Here is a 19,932-nt window from a genome sequence, read left to right as displayed (position 1 = left end):
AGTGCTCATACGCACACGCCCCTTTCCTCTGATCTCTGCCATATTGAACACAGGGGCCTGTCCCCCAACCCTGGCCTTGCTGCTGGGACCCTTGATGTTCTCCACCCCATGATACCCGTGCCCTGCGACCTTGCAGGTGCCAGCTTTGCAGGACTCTGTGCTCCCTCTCTGCCTTCCTCTCTCAGGGAGGGCCGCGTGTATCTCGGAGCAGGGCTGCCCCTCCCACCCCAGCCGCTCAACAGCCCCGTGTGTCTCCGCCAACGTGGTCAGATCCGTTTTATTGACTTACAGACACAGCTCCATTTCCACTCAGCTCAGGCGCTATCTCCCGGGCACTGGTCCCCAGCTTTCTCTGTGCCATATTCCTGGCACCCCACTTTCCCAGACGGGCATTTCCACAATGGGGCTCGGGTCAAAGCCTGAATTTAACTCTGACCAAAAGCCAGGGCCCCAAGGGGCCCCAGGAGGCTCACAGGGGCCACAGAGAAGGGCCGGTTTCTCTGGTGAAGTTGAATTCCTCCCCTCTGGCCCTGCGGTAGCTGCTTTGGTTAGAAAATCTGTCCCCGGCTGCCCCATCAAAGCGGCTGTCCTGGGCTCCGGGCTGGCGGCTGGCCAGGCTGCAGGGCACAGCGGGCACCGAGGGCAGCACAGAAGCTGGCCACACAGGCCCCGCTGGGCAGGGCGGTCGGCCACGCAGCCTGCATCCCAGCCCACGCACATCTCTGGTCTGGCTGTCACAGAAAACCGGAAGTCAGGAAGCGAATCCCAGGAAAAATCGTGGGCCGACCAGGAACCAGGCTCCTCCCGGGCTCCGTCACTGCATGGAGGCGGCCGGCGGGAGGTCGGCCAGCTCCGCCTTGTCGTCGTGGAAGTTGGACACCTTGTTCATCTTGGCGAAGGTGTGGTTGATCTCGACGAAGGTCCTGTTCTTGGTCTCGGGGATGACCAGGAAGATGTAGATGGTGGTGAGCAGGCAGATCACCGCGAAGATGATGAAGCTGTAGGGCCCGAGGCCCTCCTGCGGGGCGGGGAGCGGCGGTGAGCGCGGCCCCGCGGCCGGGGACAGAGCGGAGAAGCCTCGGGCTGGGCCCCGCTCACCTGGATGAAGGGGAAGATGAGGCCCACGGCGAAGTTGGACAGCCAGTGCACGGTGCCTCCGACCATGAAGGCGGCCGCCCGCGAGGACTGCAGGAAGATCTCGGTGACGAGCAGCGCGGGGATGGGGCCTGCGGGGAGGAGCGGGGAGCGGTTGGTGACTCCCTGCGGGTGGCCAGGCCAGGTCCTCCGGCTGTGCACCTCAGTGACCAGGGGGATCGGGGTGCAGGGGCTGGCGGAAGGGCAGTGGCAGTTCTTGGGGATGTCTGGGGGTGTGGGGCATCTGTCTAGCACAGTGGCTGCCGTCCTGTCACCCTGCCCATCCCTCAGCTGGCAGGCTCCAGTCCACATGGCGTATTTCCTGTTTGCACTAATTATGCCCCTCCTGGCCCTGGTGCAAGCGGGGGGAGGGGACAGGCCACCGCAAGGACGTGTGTTCCTCCCCAGAGCCAGCACAGGCCGCTGAAACGCTGAAGCCAGCCCCGGGTCACGCACTGGGCCCGATGGCATGTCCTATGACGTAGACGATGATGCATGCGATGCTGAGGTAGGGCATCCAGGACAGCTGGTCCTGTGGGGTCGGGGGGAAGCAGCTGTCAGCACCTCGCAAAGAAAGACAAGGTAGGAAGCCAGGTGTGGTGGCGTACGCTTGTGACCCCAGCAAACTGGGGGCTGAGGCAGGAGAATCGAGTGTGACCCAATTGCTTGTGGCCCCAGCAAACCGGAGTTCGAGGTCAGCCTGAACTACATAGCAGGACGTTGTCTCAAAAAAAACAACAACAAAAAAACACAAAAGCCAGCAGGAGTGGGGACTTCAGGAGCCTCGGTCCCCGGAGGGCCAGGTGCTGTGCCAGAAGCAGGGCCTGGCTCCTGCTCCCCAATCATGGGTACCACTTCCACCAGCCCTGGGGAGGCATCTGAGAGGGGGCTGTGGGCCACTAGGTGGGAGAGGATGGAACCAGGGTCCCCACTCATCGGATAGGTTGCATCTGTGCTGTTGTGCCCTGTCCTCTCCATACGTGAGGGTGGCCTGGGGTCCCTTGCAGGTGGGGCCGCCTGGCTCCTGTCGCTCCTCACCTGCAGTGCCAGGGCCACCGTGAGCACCACGCAGGCCAAGAGGCAGCTGGAGAAGCCGAGGAGCAGCAGCAGGCGCCGGCCTAAGAGCTCCACCACGAACACCTGGGCGATGAGGAGGCGGGGAGGAGGCAGAGGAGGAGGACGGGCGGGGGGATCACACAGGGCTCAGGAGCCAGCGTCCGGGGCCCGCAGGGGCCACAGTGCCTGGCCTGGGCATTCGCATCAAGGCAGAGCCCCACCCTCTGAGGGTCCTGAGGGCCATGTGTCTACCCATGGGTGTGCATGAGAATGCACGCTCATTGCACACTTGTGCACAAACCACGCAGCATTCCAGGACTCCAGCTGCCCACGCTTGAATGAAATTAGGGCTCTCTAACCCTGTAGCCCTAAACCTAAGGGTTCCCAGAGCACTGCACGCAGATACCCGGATGCTCTGGGCCTCCCCACACGGAGGGCTGGCTCCCATCGGAGCTCTAGGCAGTGTCCCCGGGACTCCCACGCCCAGGGTCCCCTCAGTCCCGGCCTTCGAGGCCTGGTACAGCTCGGCAGCCCGGTGCTGAGGTCAGAGCAGAGCCACCTCACAGGGTGAGGCCCGGGCTGCCATCCCCAGGGGACCACAGGTGCTCCCCACTGGCTGCAGAGCTGGGAGGCTGGGGTGTGAGGGTCCTCGCCAGGCGTTGCCACCTCAGATCCCGGGCCCGGCGGGCCGGGGCACTCACGGTGCAGATGGTCATGAACACATTGACGGCCCCCGTGCCGACCGTCGCATACTGGACGTCGTCGGCCTTGACTCCAGCGCTCAGGTAGATCTGGTCTGCGTAGTAGTAGATCTGGGAAGCAATCGCCAGGGCTGGCAGAGGGCTCAGGGACAGAGAGGGGACTGTCCCCCGCACAGGGCCGCCGCGGGCCACCCCGTACCGCGTTCACTCCCGACAGCTGCTGGCCGCCCATGAGGACCACGATGGAGATGAGTTGCCAACGCAGGGAGCGCAGTTGGAACAGCTTCCGCACGGAGATGGAGCCGGCCGCCTTCTCGGCCTGGTCCTCCTGCCGGATCTCCTCCATGTCCTCCGTTACATTGTCCCAGCCACGCAGCCTCTGCAGTGCTGCGGGGGCCATGAGTGAGCAGAGGGCATCGGCCCGGGCTGTGGGGGAGCAAGGAGCCAGGGCCACCACCTCCCCGGGCCAGCGCACCTTTCCTGGCAGCGTCTTCATCCCGCTTCTGAATCAGCAGGTACCTCGGGCTCTCAGGGAAGAAGGGCAGCAGGAGCAGCTCCAGTGCCGCGGGGACCCCGGTCAGCCCCAGGAGGATGGGCCAGCCTGCAAGCAAGGGGGTGTCACAGAGGCCACCACCAGCCCGGCCCAGGACACAGGCCCCAGGAGGGCTGAGACTGCTCTCAGCGGTTATTTAGCTAAGGGGTGACAGGCCAGGGGACACCTACTGACCGGCAAAAGGAAAAAGCCCATGAGAACGTAGAAACAAGGGAGGCCTCCACCTGTCGCCCAGGGTCCTCAGGGCACAGCTGGCAGGAGCCAGCGAGCCGGCACACTCCGGCTAACCTGGCCGCCCCACCCCAAGCGCATGCTCAGAGAAGCTTGTGCCTGGGCTATCAGGACAGCTGAGATGGAAACAGTCAGAACGTCCTTAACGTCCTGCGCGGGGTGGACACACCGGCTGTGGCGTGTGCAGGAAGGGGAATTCCACACTGCGATGTCAGCGAGGGCAGCTGCCACACCGGCAGACGCGTCTGCATCTCCCCAGTCTCCTCCGGGTCGGGATCAGGGAGATGTTACATTAACCCCATCGTCACCAAGGTGGGGAAACCAAGGCACAAGCCAGGACGCGGTGGCTGTGGATGTCACAGAGTGGCGCCTCGGGGAGGGGAGGGCGTGGCTGAGGGCTCACGGCTGGCTGTGGGGGTGCAGAGGGCTCTTTCTGGACAGGCCGTGGTCACGGCGGGGGGGGGGGAGGGTGGTGCTTCTGTTTCCCTTTTTGTGCCTTTCTCCTCCTCCTGCTTCTCTCCCGTGTGTGTCTGTTGTGGAGCACACCCGCCATGGTTCGCGATGCAAACGGCCACATCAGCGAGGAGCAGTTAGGGCCCCTTCTCGGGGGGCCGTGTCCACAGCTCACCTGCCTTTCGTCCTGGGCCCACAGCACATGGCCCTCATGGGCATCTCTGTGCCAGCCACTGCCCCGGCTGACCATCAGGGATCCACTCTCTTCCCAGCATCCTTAGCGCGAGGGATGGAGCGTGCTCAGCGCCGCTTTACCCACGGAGACAGGGTGGCGCGGTGCGGGGATTCGGTCCCTCCTGAGCCCGCTTGGTCATTTGGGAGCAAAGCTGAGACTCAGGCCCAGACAGACTGAGCCGAATGCTCCTAACTGTGTGACCCACCCGCTTTGCCTCCAAGTTAAGGCGGTCAGGCCTGCCCCAAGCGCCGAAGATGCTTCTGGTCTCTGACAGCAGGTCCCACCTACTGGAGTGCCCTTGTTTAGACGCTGTGATGGTTTAGAGTTCCCCAAAGCCTCCTGTGCCGGGGATTTGGGGACGTGGCAGGGTTATGGGCTTCGGCCGGCTTGCTGATAGGGGGTGGGTCTGTCCCCTCCCCGCCTTCGCCCTTCTCTCCCTGTCTCTCCTCTGCCCAGGCCCCGGCCAGCACTGTCCTCTGTGTGTCTGTCACTCACGTCCTGCTGGCTGGGAGCCCTGTGCATGGGCTCTGGGTCCCACGCCCGAGGCGGCTGGGATCCTGTGGGCGTGGTCAGCCCCAGGCCCACACTGCTGGATTTAGATCCTAAGTCGACCTTGGACACAGTGCCCAGCTTCGGTCTCTGCACTGGCAAAATGGGAGTAAGGGCAGCAGGAGCTTTTCCGGACAGTCTGAGGAGTAAAGACTGCTACAGAGGACTGTGCTCCTGGATGCTGGAAGCACGTTCTTGGCTCTGACTGGATTGATGCTGGTGTCCCTTTCAGAGGTTTGAGACTCACGGCGGAGAAGGCAGGTGGCACAGAAACAATGCCAGTCACAGGTTCCCGTACCCCGCCCGTGGGCCGGGTCGTCCTGACTCAGCCCCCGTCTCCGGTCTGTGAAATGGGACTATCACAGAGCGCCGGGCGGCAGCACCGCTGGGGAGCCCTGACCCAGTGAAGGCACACAGGTGCCCGAGGACAGACACAGCAGCCCAGGGGAAGTCGGTCCTGCCTGGCACTTGAGCCCATCAATCTGTCACCACGCTCTGATTCGGGGCCTGGGGTGGGCCAAACAGCACCCCAACACTGCGGCTTGCATCACACTGGGGCTCCAGGACAGCCAGGGGCCAGAGAGAAAAGACCAGCCCCAGGGCCGGGCTGGGGAGACCTGGGGGTGCCGAGGGTCCACGACTCACCATTCTCGGTCGCCAGGGCACTCCGAAGACCAAGCAGCTGGGCCACCAGGATGCCGATGGTGATGAACAGCTGGGGCACCACCCCGATGGCCCCTCGCAGGTGTTTCGGGGCCAGCTCCCCTAAGTACATGGGGACCACATTGGAAGACACACCTGTGGGGGGACGCAGTGAGCAAGGTCAGTGTGGAGGGGGGAAGTCTTCAAAGAATCGCTCGGCAATCACCTCATTTGAGTCAGAACTTCCTCCAAAAGTAAGTGGAGAAAGAAAATGCCTTTTTAATTTTTTGAGAGAGGGCCGCACTATGTGGTTCAGTTTGGCTTTCTTGCCTTGAACTCACTATGTAGCCCAGGCTGGCCTCACACTCTTGGTGATCCTCCTGCCTCAGCCTGCTCAGTGCTAGGATTCCAGGCATGCACCGCTTTTAATTCTTAGTCCCTTAGACTTTAAGGAGAGAGAAATCAGACCAGGGAAGCTTCTGACTGGGAGCTCTTGTTCCTCCCTGGAGTTGCCTGGGGCACAGTTCCCGTCAGATGTCTGGGTCCAAGAGAGGCCACATGTAGCTGGACACTCCTGTGTTTGGGAGTGGTGCATCCCCGGATCCACGGTGTCAGAGACCACAGCCTCAAGCCGCCGTTATCGGTCCACACTAACACTCACTCTGGCAGGGCAGATGTTGCGGATCATCTGCATTTTGTGGGGCACCTGCGCTACTTCTGCGCCCCCTCTCTCGGGACGCTCCAACTTCCCCCTGCAGGACAGAGGGGTCTAAGGACAGGCTTGGGGAGCACCTGGAAGCGCAGCTCACCGTGGAGCCCAGGCTGGCCTCCAGCTCTGCCCCTCAGCAGCTGCACACACAGGAATTCGAAAGCCATCGGAAAGCACAGGGCTGGCAGCGGGATTTATTCTTGTATTAGCTCGTTTCTCAAACATTATGAGCGTAACTCATAGAGAAAACTATAGAAATACAGGCAGCGCCAAAACCTGGTTCTCCTGCGCTTGCTCCGATACATGACTGAAGCAAAAGTTTCAAGAGACAGTCCTGTCACCAGCCACTAATTGGTCCTGACCTGTACTTCAGGAAAGACTGATATTGAGATAAAGGATCGGATCAGACAGACCCTTCTGAGCTCCAGATTCTGCATCTGTGTGTTTCCAAGAACAGCTTCTTGGCTGGGTGTGGTGGTGCATGCCTGTAATCTCAGCACTGGGGAAGCTGAGGCAGGAGGATCATCTTGAGTCCAAGGCCAGTTTGGGCTACCCGGTGAGTTCAAGGCCCGCCTGAACTACATAGTAAGACCCTGTCTCAAAAAACAAACAAAGAAAATCAGCTTTCTTGGCCTGGGGTGCAGCTCCTAGCATGTGCAAGACCATAGCGAAGGTGCCCACTCCCTACCTGCGGGGACCCCACAGGGGCTCAAGCGCCTTTTCCAGGGAAGAGGTGCAGGGTGATCTTGAATGTGCTTATTATGCCAGACAGCCCGGGCTTGCTGGACCCGGGAGCTGGTCCTCCCTCCTTCTTGAGGGTCCCAAGTAGCCAACTGGCAAGGCCTGGGGGCGTCACCTACCTGCACAGATGCCCACCAGGAGTCTGGAAATTATGATGAGCTCGAAGGACTTGGCAACCTTGCTGCACCCCATCAAGATCGCGGGCACAATGGAAAAGATGTTGTTGAACAGCAGGGCGCCTTTCCTGTCCAGAAAAACAGTAAGTGGTTTGGCTTAAGAATTCACTCACTCACTCATTCATTCATTCACTCAACAAACGCTCCCTGGTGTCTACACTGTGGCTTCACCCCAGTGACAGCTGTCTGGGCCCAGAGACTGGTAGAGGTGACGGGCACACCCCCCGGGTGAGGAGGTTCTCAGTGTAGCAGCACCATGCAGGGCCATCGGGGTGATGACGGGGAAAGGCCCCTTATTAAAATATGGTAAAGGGCTTTTAAAATCATGTGTGACCACAGTGTAACCTTGGACCCCAAACTGAGTAAGGGTATTAGAAGAAAAGTACAGGCTGCCCTCACTGTTATCAACACAGCTGCAAAAATCCTAAGTGAGCCGGACGTGGTGGCGCACGCCTGTAATCCCAGTACTCGGGAGGCTGAGGCAGGAGGAGCGTTGCAAGTTCGAGACCAGCCTAGGCTACCAAGTGAGCTCAAGGCCAGCCTGAACTGCATAGTGAGACCCTGTCTCAAAAAGACATAAAAAAAAAAAAAAAAAAAAAATCCTAAGTGAAATAGCAGGAGGTTGGATTCAACATGATACATAAAATCATTAATGTATTTATCATGTTCAAGTTTATTTTGGGGGGAACCAAATGTGGTGCTGCACCCCTGCAAACCCAGCAACTTGCAAGGCTGAGGCAGGAGGATTGTAAATTGGAGTCCAGCCTGAGCAACGTAGCGAGACTCTGCCTCAAAATAAAAATTAAAAAATAAGTAAGTAGAAAGGGCTGGGGATGTAGCTCAGGGGTCGAGTGCTCGCCTAGCTTGTGTGAGGTCCTGGGTTCAACCCCCGGGGCTATAAAACAAATGAACGAACCCGGACAATGGGGGGTCTATGAATTCCTGGGTTGAAACCCCCCTCCATTACCTGCCGAGTTTATTCACCAAGGGCCCGACCAGGAGGGACCCGAGGAAGCCCCCGAAGGGGAACATGGACACCGTCAGGGACCACAGCAGGGTGAGGGAGATGGGCTTCATGAACTCCCCGGTGCGGTTGTAGTGGGTTTCATTGTAAAACTGCTGCATGAACTGGGGACAGAGAACACAGGGCCAGAATCACCCCCTCTGGCTTTGCAGAAGGAACGAGGGAAGCCGGTGGGACACCGTGTGTGTGTGTGTGTGTGTGTGTGTGTGTGTGTGTGTGTGTGTGTTCCCGCGCACAGAGGTGGTGACATCAGGAAGCGGGATGGGGCTGGGACACCGGGTCCCGGGCAGCGCACTTGCGGTGGTACCGGGCTCTGGGCTGTGGGATGCCACTGCCCACACTGCAGTGACTGGGGCCTCCTGGAGGGCGGGAGGGCCCGGCTCCTGCGTGTCCCCCCGAAGCGGAGACTGGGGACCTGGGCGCCCCGCCCGTGCCTGTGCCCCCTGGTCTGTGCCACGCGCATCAGGGGCCCGTCCGCTCCCGAGCCAGACCTACCTGGGAGGGCGAGTTGACCGCGGACACGTTGTACCCATACTGGAAGGACGAGCCAAAGGCGGCGACCAGCGTGGCCAGGGCGAGCACGAGCGTCAGCCTCTGCGGGGGAGGGCGCAGGTCGGGGGCAGCAGGGTGCCGGCCCGGCCTCAGTTCCCCTGGAGCAGCGACGCCCTGGCCTCGGCTCTGCGGGCCCTCAGCCTGTACCGGCCCCGAACGCGCTTTACCCGCCCAGGTGATAATCGCGGCTTCTGGGCGCTTTGGGCCCTGGTAATCCTCGCGCCAGGGCCCGTCCCGTGCACGTGGGTCGTGGACAGCACCCCGGCTCTCCGCTCTTTAGATGCGGGGCACCCTCTTCCCAACTGCGATGCCCAGAGGTCTCCAGGCCCCTGGGTGGGGTGTGGAGCTGCCCCCCTGTGAGAACCACCGGGCCAGAAAGAAACCAAATCCAGCACCCCATGGAGCACGCGTTGATGGGCTCGGGCGCTGTCCAAGACAAACCCCCAAATTCAAAGGGAAAGACGGGAAACGGTCTTACTATATAATTCAGGCTGGCCTTGAACTCGCTATGTAGCCAGGCTGCCCTGGAACTCCCAGCAATCTTCCTGCCTCAGCCTCCCAAGTGCTGGGGCACCAAATTTTGGATTATCCTGCCTTGGCTGCCCAACTGCTGGGATCACAGACAAATGCCACTTGCCCTTTCTCTTCCTTCCTTCCTTCCTCCTTTCTTCCCTCCCTCGGTCTCTCCCTCCCTTCCTTCCTTTCTGCATACAAGGATTTTCTAGGCAAACATTCAAAGCACACACAAGAGGAATAGAGTGCAAGGCTGGGTGTGGTGGCACATACCTGTAACCCCAGCACTTGGGAGGCTGAGGCAGGAAGATTGCTGGGAGTTCCAGGGCAGCCTGGCTACATATGAGTTCAAGGCCAGCCTGAATTATTTCTGGCCTGGCCCCACCCTTTGCTTTCCAGGAAACCTGTGGACACCCAAGAACCCTGGTCGCCACCACTGGTGCCCAGGAGGTGCCTGGCTGCGGGAGGGAAGTGGTGGCTTTGGTTGCTGCCATCTTTCCGGGAAGGGGATTCGAAGGGGGCTTGGATCAATGGTTTCATCCTTCCTCCTTCCCTCCCTCCCCTCTTTCCAAACAAAGTGAAGCAGGAGAACTGAGTCCTCAGCACTTAAACACCATGCAGCTCACTGTGCTGAATGAGTGGATAGGTGGACGGGCGGACAGACGGATGGATGGATGGACGGATGCCCAAAGCCAGCCAGATGGGCAGTGCTGAGCCAGAGGTCCCGCGCATGTGAGTGCACGGAGGTGCCAGGACCCGACCTTCCCCGCACACTGTCACCTGCGCCTCCTGTCCCCGGCGGCCCCAGGGTGGTGTGCGGCTGGCAGGGCTTCTCCGTACCCGCCAGCCTTCCCTGCCAGAGGACCCTGCTGCATGAGCCCCGCTGTAGCTTGCGGAGAGCAGTGAGTGAGTTTCCACCGTCCTCCCATTTGGTGAAACAAGAGTGTCTCAGTCAAATGAGAAGGGTTGAGTTTTACTTGGTTTCTTTTTTTTTTTCCTTCTTTTCCTTCCCCTTCTTCCATCCCTTCCTTCTTCCTTCCCTCCCTCCCTCCCTCCCTTCCTGCCTATTTTTTATGGCATTGGCTTTGAACCCCGGCTTCCCACATACTAGGCAAATGCTCCCACGCTGAACTACATCCCGGTCCTTTGTAATGTTTAAATTTTGAGATAGGCCTATGGGCACCAAAGTTTGGATTATCCTGCCTCGGCTGCCCAGCTGCTGGGGTCACAGACAAGTGCCACTTGCCCTTTCTCTTCCTTCCTTCCTTCTTTCTTCCCTCCCTCGGTCTCTGCCTCCCTTCCTTCCTTTCTGCATACAAGGATTTTCTAGGCAGACATTCAAAGCACACACAAGAGGAATAGAGTGCAAGGCTGGGTGTGGTGGCGCATACCTGTAACCCACACACGGCAGCGCTCCTGCCTCAGCCTCCAGAGTGCTGGGATGACAGGCATGCGCCACCATGCCTGGTTTAGGATAGTTTCAATTTACAATGGATTTATCAGGGTGCAACCTTATCTTTTTTTTTTTTTGTACTGGAAATCTAACGCGGGACCTTGCGCTTGCCAGGCAGGTGCTCGTGCTGCTGAGCTATATCCCCGGCCCGCAACCTCATCCTAAACTGAGATGCCTCTGTCTGGAAGGCCTTCGCTCGCCCACGCACAGGTGTGGGCAGGCCGGAGGATCCACGCTGCACAGCAGCACATGTCAAGAGCCTGAGACGGAGTCATTAACCACGGCTGAGCACCCCAGACAGGACTGCTGGTCAGTCCAGCGCAGGGGAAACTTTGCACCCTCCCCGCACTCTCCCTCTCCCTGGGCCCTGGCAACAGCTGCTCTGTTCTGCTTCCCTGAGTTCGGCTTTTTTTAGATTCCACAAACAAGGGAAATTATGCAACACGACTGTTTTTGTTGTTGTTGAGACAGGGTCTCGGTGTGTAGCTCGGGCTGGCCTTGAACTCCCTATGGAGCCCAGGCTGCCTGGGAGCTCTCAGTGATCCTCCTGCCTCAGCCTCCCAAGTGCTGGGGTGACAGGCGTGTGCCACCACACCTGGCACTGATACTTTCTTGTGAAATCCAAACAACATAATCCCAGCGGAGGTGTTTGGTGAACTCTAAACACAGTGACTTGAAAGGCTAGGCGTTTCCTGCCCTCTAGGGGACATTAGGAGCTTGTCATATGTGGGAGAAGATGCAGGAGGGTCTTGTGGCCTGGGACTGCGGCTCCACTAAGCACCCTGTGACACAGGACAGCCCTGCCACGGGGAACTACCCCTCAGGGCCACGGTGGTCGTGCTGGAAGGCTGCAGTCACTTAGGGGAGTGTTCAGCGTGTGCTGGGCACTTTACATGCACTGTCCTCTTAGTCAGTCGTCCCAGTGCCCAGGAGGTGGAGGGTGATCAATTATTCCCATTCTACAGGCCAGACAGCCAAGGTGCGGGACAGCTAAACAACTTGCGCACGTCTCAGAGCAGAGGTGCCTGCGGGAGAGCAAACAGCAGGTGCTTCTCCCTCGGTACCCGCCCTAGGTTCCCATGATACCGAGGAGGTCTCAGCCCCCACAGCAAGCAGCTCACACCTGCGCCTGAACACAGAATCTCCTGCACAAATGTGTGCTCCAAGCAGGGCGAGGTGGTGCACGCCTGTCATCCCAGCACTTGGGAGGCTGAGGCAGGAGGGATGGCTCTGAGTTTGAGGCCAGCCGGGGCTGCATAGTGAGTTCAAGGCCAGCCTGGACTACGCAGAAAGACTCTGTCTTGAAAAACAAACAAACAAACAAAAAGAAAAAATGTGTACTCCAAGCAGATGCTATTGTGGTGAATAAAATGCAATTCTTTGAGTGTTAATTCTTTTTTTTTTTTGGGGGGGGGAGATGTTTTCTTACTGTGTCGCCAGGCTGGCCTTGAACTTGTGGTCCTCCTGCCTCAGCCTCCCTAAATGCTGGGATGGCAGTGTGCCCCACCCAGCCCTGCTGACGGGCGCCTTCAACAGCTGTTCCGGTAGAATGATTCTCAAAGACACCTGTGAGAAACCTCACCTCTGCGGCCCGGCCCAGGGGCCAGGTGGCCCGAGGGGCAGGTCCCTGGGTCCTTCCCAGCCCTGAGCAGGCTCTGCCACTCCTAGGAGGCCCCAAGGGCACTCACCCCTTTCCTCTTCTGCGGGTCCGCGGGCTGCTCCATCGTTGTCCTGCTCCTCTAAGTAGCGTCAACTGCACAGGGAGGAAGACGAGCGGTGCACTTTGGCCACCGGCGCACAGCCAATTGCATTTTTATGGCCAGTCCGAGTCTGAATAACCCCTTCCGCACCCGAGCTGCCTCAATTTCACTTCTGCTTTTAAAGGGAGCTTCCTGGGGCTGGGGACATAGCTCAGCTGCACAGCGCCTGCCTGGCAAGCACAAGGTCCTGAGTTTGATTTTCGGTACTCCCCAAAAAACAAAAACAAAAAAATGATGCGTCCTGCCTGCCTGTCTGTGGTGTGCTCTTCGCCCCCTGGTCCCACAGGGCAGGCCCCGGGCGGCGACTGCCAGGGTATTTCAGGCAGGAGCGCTCGTACAGCAGCCGCTGTCCTGACCCCACAGGACAGCAGGGACTGGGGACCTGCCAGGAGGTGCCCCTGATTCTCTTGAGTGTGGACTCAGTTTTTCCCCCTTTTTCGGTGCTGGGGATTGAACTCGGGGCCTTGAACATGCTAAGTACCTGCTCTAACACTGACCTACACCCCCAGGCCCAGGGAAGAGACCTGGGGCAGAGTTTCTTATTTTCTTTTGCAGTACTGGGGATTGAACTCAGGACCACTGCACTGAGCTACATCCCCAGCCGTATTAATTTCCTCTCTTTCTTTTTTTTTTTTTTTTTAAATTTTGAGATACGGTGTTGCTAAGTTGCTAATTGCCCTGGCTGCCCTCGAATGGGGAACCCTCCTGCCTCAGCCAGCCAGACTGCTGAGCTTACAGGTGGATGCCACTGTACCTGGCTGGCAGTTAGTACTAATTTTCTTATTAAAGCACAACATGCCCACGCTGAAGTACTGTGGAGATTACGGGGCATTTTCCTGCCTGAGGAACTCGGCGGCCTCGAGATAGATTTTCTGTGTGTGCACTGATTTGGGGAAGCGCAACTCCCGGAATCCCTTTGCGAGCAGGACAGGGAGAGCAGTCCCCGTGGGGGACGCGTGCTCGGCTGCCCTGAGCCACCACAGCCAAGTGGCCGCATGCGGAGCAAAGTCCCCTTGCCCTGGCTTCTGTCTTTAAGGTGCCCCGCCGGCGTGAATCGCCCTGGCGCAGGCCAGCGCCTGAGTCCTTTCCGCCCGCCCACCCGGCAGAGCGGCTGCCGGCTGGGGACGGGGACTGTGAGGACGCAGCGCGCGGCGACTGTCCCTGCTCCTGGAGGCCTGGGCGTCCATCCACCAGCGTCACTCACTGCCTGTCTTCTCCTGTCCTGGCCCTAACGTGAGGGTCTCCGGCTAAGGAGCCGCAAGACTAGAGGCTGCAGATGAGTTCACAGCATCGGGGAAATTCTCCGAAGGGAAATCACCGTCACGGGGGCGGGGCCGCCGACTGGGGGTGAGAGGAAGGAAAGGCGCCAGTTTCAACAAAGAGCTGTCAGAGCCTGACCTGCGGGCGCGTCTGTAATCCCAGCACTCTGCGAGGCTGAAGCAGGAGGATCAGGATCGCAAGTTTGAGCCCAGCGTGGGCAACTCAGGAACTTAGGGAAACGTCGTCTGGAAATTAAAACAGAAAAAAGAAGTCCGAGGTTGGCTTCTTGGCTCACGTCTCGCGCTTCCTGCGCCCCGCGTCGTGAGCTGAGCCCCCGCCCCCCGGCCCTGCCTCGACTTCCCCAGCTGGGACCTGGGACGCGGAGGACTAGGGTCCCGTCTCAGGCGCGCAGCAGTACCTGCTTCCTGCTGTCCCGGGACCGCGGGCACTAACGCCACCAACGCCCAGGAGCGCGCGCGGGGGGCAGGGCGGGGGCGGGGCGGGCTGTGCCGGTTGCTGCGGGGTCCCCTCTGCCGGGCTGCGTCCCAACTGGGTTCCAGGAGGGGCGGCGAGGACCTTTCGTTCCTGATTCCGGGTCGGGCCGTGACCCTCGGGTTTCCCAGAGTCCTTGACCCTCCCGGCTCGGCCCTGCCGCGGGACAATGATGTCCACTCTGACCCCTGCAGCCTCTTCTCGCTTTGGGATTTAAAAGGACACTAACGCTGGGATTTTAGTCCCAGCATGTGGGAGGCTGAAGCAGGAGGATCGCTGCGAGTTCGAGGCCAGCCTGAATTACACAGCGAGAAAAAAAAGAAAAAAAAAAGAAAAGAAAAAGATAAAAGATAAAGGGACAATCATGATGCTATCAGTGGCTGGGGATATAGCTCAATGGCTTAAGTGCCTGCCTGGCAAGCCTGAGGTCATGAGTTCGATTCCTGGTACCAAAACCAAAAAAAAAAAATAACCTGGAATCTGGACATGATGCTATCAGTGATCAACCCAGGAGTGTTTGGCTAACTGTAGGTTGCAGACTGAGGGGTGTGGAAAGAACACAGTAAAGTTTCCAAGAAAACCGCCTTGGTAAGCACCTTGACTTGTGCTTAAATCCACGTCTGAGGGCCAGGGAGGCAGCTCACCGGCACACACCTCCCTGGCAAGTTCGAGGCCCTGAGTTCGATTCTTGGTATCGGGAAAAAAAAAGGTATAAAACCACCTCTGATAAGAGCCTATGGGTGGGTCTAAGAAGAAAGAGGTTCTTTTCAGGCCTACCTGGGTGCCGCTTCCCGACCCTGCTCCACCCCGCTGCCTGGAGTGTGGGGCCGCCAGCCTGAGCCCCACAGGACGGGGCGCGGGGACAGGAGGAGCAGCGCCCGGTCCCCCACAGCCCCCCCGCCCATCTCCTGCCTGACTTGGAGGAGAGTGAGTTCTCCTCCACCTGGCTTTTATTCTTCCTCCTCCTCTTCCTCCTCCTCTTCCTCCTCCTCTTCCTCCTCCTCCTGCTCCTTCTTTCTCTTCTTGTGATACTGGGGATGGAACCGGGGCCTTCACGGTGAGCTACAGCCTCAGCTCCCTCTCTCCCTCTTTCCTTGTGAAAGGTTCTTGCTAAGTTGCCCAGGCTGGGCTTGAATTTGTAATCCTCCTGCCTCAGCCTCCATTAACATGCAAATGGAAAGTCTGTGGGGACAGGAAACGGGGTGCCAACAGCAAAGTTTCCCGTTGTATAAATGGGGCCACTTGCTCTGCTGGGTGCTGGGCATCGCCCGTGTGTGGCAAGGTTGCTGGTGTGCAGCTGGCGTGGGGCGGCTGTGGGCATGTGTGTGTGTCCATGTGCTCGCCTGCACGGGCTCCTGGCCCTGTGGGGGGCTCGAGGAAGCGGGGAGCACAGACGAGGCCCCGGGAGATGACCTGACACAGGCCGGCGGGGAGCAGACGACACAGGCTCGCTTGGTGATGCGGTCTGAGTCAGACTGTCTGGTCTTGGGGCTGGGGACTGAGCCCGAGGCCGGCACACGCGAAGCACAGCTCTGCCTTGAGGGGCACCCAGGCCCTGTCCTGCAGATCCGGTGACACAGCTACACCCTGAAAGCCAACTGCCCTGGGAGCCTTGCTTGAGACTTGGGGTACCAGCTCTGTGCTGCCCATGCAGCTGCCTGTGGGGTTTTACTCGGGCTTCAGTTTTGATGTTTGGTTTTTGAAATTTTTTCTCTTGTTTTCTTTTTTGAGGTAGCATCTTGCTATAGTCCAGGTTGGCCTTGAATTTGTGGAGATCCTCCTGCCTCAGCCTCCTTAGCACTGGTGTGCACCACCACACCTCAGCAGATTTTATCAGAGCTGCAGTTGGTTTCATTTGCGTTCAGATTACAAAGCCGCCTAAGATCCACCAATCCTTCTCCTGAAGCTGGTCTTTCTCTGTGCCACATGGCAGGAGACGAGTTCCTTTAGGAGGTGTGTTTTCCAGGAGAGCAGAAAGCCCTGCATGTGCCCGGCGGCTATGGCAGTGGCTGGCTCAGCTGGCAGGAAGGGCAGGGGGCAGGATGCCGCAGGGCCACTTCCATTCTGGATTCGATAAGGGCCGTCATTAACAGCGTCATGGACAGGGCGCCGCCTCTGCCTGCTTGGCACTCCTCACTGGGGAGTGGGGAGGGGAGGCAGACACAGCCCTCTGGAAGCCCGATGCCCACTGAGGGTGCCCCCTCTGCCCGTGCCCACCCACACCCGCCAGGTGCCACCTGCCCCAGAGCTGCTGCAGGTGCACGGGCGGCTGCGTCTACGCTCGCTTTCAATCCCATTCTGGGCCCTGGCGCCTCGGGGCTCTTTTTTTTTTGGTACCAGGAATCAAACTCAGGACCTTGCACTTGCCAGGCAGGCACTTGTGCTGCTGAGCTGTATCCCCGGCCCGCCTCGGGGCTCTTGTCCACGCTTCTGCCGAGTGTGCCCGAGGCGGGGAGGCCCTGGCCTCGCTGGGACACACCTGGCGTGTGACCTCCAGAGACCCGAGCTCGTCATCTTGTTTTCCCTTCCCAAGAGCAGAATTTGACCCTGCCTATCAGTGAGTCCAAGGGCATGGGGAGGAGACAAGAGTTCCTGGGGACCCACGGACCAAAAGCGTGGCCGTCGGGCGCAGGAAGTCTCCTCTGTACCCCGCTGGCTTCTGCTGATTATGCCTTACCCTGGGTAGGACCTCTGTCTCGGTTTGGTTTGTTTCAGCAGGGCTGTGGATTGAACCCTGGGCCTTTGCACTGAGCTGCGTCCCCAACACTTTCTTATATTTTATTTGGAGACAGGATCTTGCTAAGTCACTAAATTGCACCATGCTGGAATTTAAGATCCTCCTGCCTCAGCCTCCCAGAGCATGGGAATTATAGTCATGTGTCGCCACGCTCAGCTCACTTGTTTGTTTTCAAACTTCATTACTTTCAAAATTGTGGTCATAGAACACATGCTGTAAAACTTACACCACCAGGGACATGTTAGCGTGCACGGCTCGGGCTGGGCGGAGCTCCGTGGTAGCGCTTGCCTGGAAAGCCCGAGGCCCTTGGGTCTACCCTGGCAGGTGGCGGGGCGTTGGGGTGCGGACTCTGGCCCCACTCCAGCTGCTGAGTCTGCACGTCAGCCCGTGCCCGAGGTTCCACTGACGCTGTGGCTTGGGACACATCACTTGCCCTGGCAGACGCTGCTGGGCAGCTGCATGCACCGCGGGCAGGCTCGGCCCAGGGCTTTGCTGGGTGCTCTGGGCACCAGTAGGGCAAGAGCAGCTTTGCACCCTTGCGGACAGGGAGACGCTCTGGAATCTACCCTTGCAGGCCTGGCTGAGAAACCCAGCGGCCGCATCACTCGCGTCACCAGGCCCGTTCAGATCAGACTGCCAGGCACTGTGAGCGTGGTGCCTGGAGTCCCCTGCCTCAGGCGTCCGATCCAGGAGGACGGCTGGAGCCCAGGAGTTTGGGACCAGCCTGGGCGACACAGTGAGACCCTGTCTCTCAAAAAATAAAAACTAGATCGAGCCTATTGTGGTGGTGCATGCCTGTAATCCCAGCACTCAGGAGGCAGAGGCACGCGGATTGTGAGTTCAAGGCCGGCCTGGGCTACCTATCAGGACTTCCCTCCAAAAATCCAACATTTGAGCAAACAGACTCATAGGCTGGGGTGTAGCTCGGTGGTGGAGGACTCTCTTAGCTCGTCCCATTCCCAATACCATGAAAATAAAGATTTAAGAAATGAAGAAGGGCTGAAGAACGTATTCCTAATAGATATTTTCCAAACATAATTTTTACAAGCTAATTTCTGCCGCTGACGATCCCCCTGCTATCCCTGGCCGCCCTCCAGACCGACCACAAGCCTCCCCTGGGCTCAAGCGCCGGATCCTGCGGGTGATGGTGACTCGCCTGCCCCCTCCCTGAAGGTGTACACGCGGGCATCACTTCTCCGTCAGTCCGGTGCCCACTGAGTCCCCTCTGCTCCCTGCCCGGATGCAGGGCCTGATGAGCCCAGGACTCCAGTGTCCGCCAGGGGCAAGAAAAACAACAGACAGCGCCGGAGGGAGGGAGGGAGGGAGGGTTGGCTTCCCTCCTGGGACCCCGGGAGCAGTGGCCGCGAAGTTGTGTGGAGACTAAGTCTTCCTTCCCAGGGATGTGGTTGACCTCAGAGGCTGTGCCCGGGAACCCTGAATCAGGGTGAGGCTCTCTGTGGGGGTGAGCGGGAGCAGGAGCTCCAGATTCCCTCCAATGACCGGAGACAAAGGACGTCCCGGGTCAAGGCAGCGTGTGAAGCTTGGTCTCATGCAGGCTCGTTAGTGAGCCGGTGCAGGGGACACGGAGGCTGAGAGGGCCACAGGACTGGCCCAGCGGCCTGGGTCACAGATGCCAGGGCCCTGCTGGAGTCCCAGGCCACAAACCAGGTCGCTCTCTCCTCCGGGAATTACATCGGTCCCTTGCCAGCCTGTCCACCGTGACCTGCTGCCCCCTGCCTCGCTCCCGTTCTCTCAGGGGACAGGCAAGGCCTCCGCCACGGAGCTACACTGCCAGCCCCTAAACCACACACTGGCATCTTAAAAAATACGGGTAGGGCTGGGGCGATGTTCAGTGGTGGAACATGGAGAAAAGCCCTGGGTTAGATGCCCAGCCCTGAATGAATGAAAGACTATCCTATTGCCTCCCTTCCCACTCTGAGAGCCCGCTGAGGCCCCCTTGTGGTCACGCTGTCTCTCACACTGCTGAGCCGCACCGGCCTTGGTCCTCTCCCCTGCAGGGCCGCCTGGCTCCACGGCCCCGGGGCTGTGCTGTCACAGGGTCTCTGGCCTCGGATACAGCCAGGGCTCAGAAAGGGGCAAACTCACAATGGATTTGTAAACCCAGCTCTCAAGAGGCTGAGGCAGGGTGATCACAAGTCCAAGTCCAGCCTGGGCAATTTATGAACACCCTGTCTCAAAGTAACAAGCAAAGATCTGGGGCTGTAGCTCCGGCGGAGGCCCTGGGGCGATCTCCGGGACTGCGGAAAGAGAGCTGCCACTGCCGGGAGCTGGCAACTTTCACGTGAGGAAACCCAGACAGCACAGCAGCAAGCACAGCGGCACAGCTCGGGCCTGTGGGGCCAAAGTTCCAGAGGGAGGGGTTTAATAAAAGTGCTCCTGAGGCAGGGCCAGCCTGGGCGGGCTGTGGGGGGAGGCGAGGTGGCCGTGCTGTCCCCGGGCTAGGAGCTGCTCCTTTCGGTGAGAACCTCGGTGCCAACGACCCCGCACGTGCACAGGTCGCCGTGGGCAGGACAGGTGAGCCACAGGGGGCAGGGGGCAGCGGGGCCCTGGAGCCCTCCGTCCTGCAAGTCAGCACCAGGCCTGGGCGCTCTGGACTTGGCCCGCTGGTCCTGCTGCTGCTCAGGGCCTGGGAATCTGTATTCTTGTCCCCCTCAGGCAAACTCAGGAGGGCAGACACCCTCAGCCCTTTTGGATTTTGAACCAGGTCTCACTGCATCACTAAATTGCTCCACCTGGGTTTGAACCTATGATCCTCCTGCCTCAGCCTCCCGGAGTGCTGGGAAGACAGACATGCGCCACCCCACCAGGCCTCATGACTACCTCTGTCAACAGGGAGGGGTGGAGATGTCTCTCCAGGTCTCAGCCATATCGGAGGCTGCTGTGTCCCCTCTGTCACCTCACCCCCCCCCCCCGGGTAATCAGTTCACTAAACACACAGAA

At 59.4% G+C, this 19,932-nt stretch overlaps 1 protein-coding gene across 2 annotated transcripts; it reads right to left on the bottom strand.

Annotated features, from left to right (window-relative positions):
* Positions 1-251: 251 nt before the first annotated feature.
* On the bottom strand, positions 252-14,252 carry Slc2a5 (solute carrier family 2 (facilitated glucose/fructose transporter), member 5). 2 transcript variants are annotated; one of them, XM_013504322.1, is made up of 14 exons: positions 14,161-14,252; positions 13,881-13,987; positions 12,411-12,475; positions 8,700-8,798; positions 8,148-8,308; positions 7,124-7,248; positions 5,558-5,710; positions 3,367-3,492; positions 3,091-3,278; positions 2,892-3,002; positions 2,173-2,274; positions 1,591-1,666; positions 1,099-1,226; positions 252-1,018 (listed from the first exon to the last, which is right to left on the bottom strand). In XM_013504322.1, exons 3-14 carry the CDS (start codon positions 12,444-12,446, stop codon positions 815-817), a joined length of 1,509 nt encoding a protein of 502 aa, XP_013359776.1. In that variant the 5' UTR covers positions 12,447-12,475; positions 13,881-13,987; positions 14,161-14,252; the 3' UTR covers positions 252-814. The 2 variants fall into 2 exon arrangements, with proteins under 2 accessions (XP_013359776.1, XP_005404101.1); XM_005404044.2 differs by having other exon boundaries at positions 14,115-14,199.
* Between the last annotated feature and the right edge of the window lie 5,680 nt (positions 14,253-19,932).

This window comes from Chinchilla lanigera, unplaced genomic scaffold (genome assembly GCF_000276665.1).
Source record: "Chinchilla lanigera isolate Chin_1 unplaced genomic scaffold, ChiLan1.0 scaffold00085, whole genome shotgun sequence".
Classification (NCBI taxonomy): domain Eukaryota; kingdom Metazoa; phylum Chordata; class Mammalia; order Rodentia; family Chinchillidae; genus Chinchilla; species Chinchilla lanigera.
Note: the sequence above shows the minus strand (reverse complement) of the source record. Positions and strands in the feature narration are given on the sequence as shown.

Bases quoted from the DNA above. Each gene is read 5' to 3' on its own strand.
- Slc2a5 (XM_013504322.1), bottom strand. From the start codon at position 12,446: ATGGAGCAGCCCGCGGACCCGCAGAAGAGGAAAGGG. The intron at 5,711-7,123 runs GTAGGTGACGCC...GTCCCCCCACAG, and splicing joins CCTGGTGGGCATCTGTGCAG to GTGTGTCTTCCAATGTGGTC. The intron at 1,667-2,172 runs GTGAGGAGCGAC...CCGACCCCACAG, and splicing joins CGGTGGCCCTGGCACTGCAG to GACCAGCTGTCCTGGATGCC.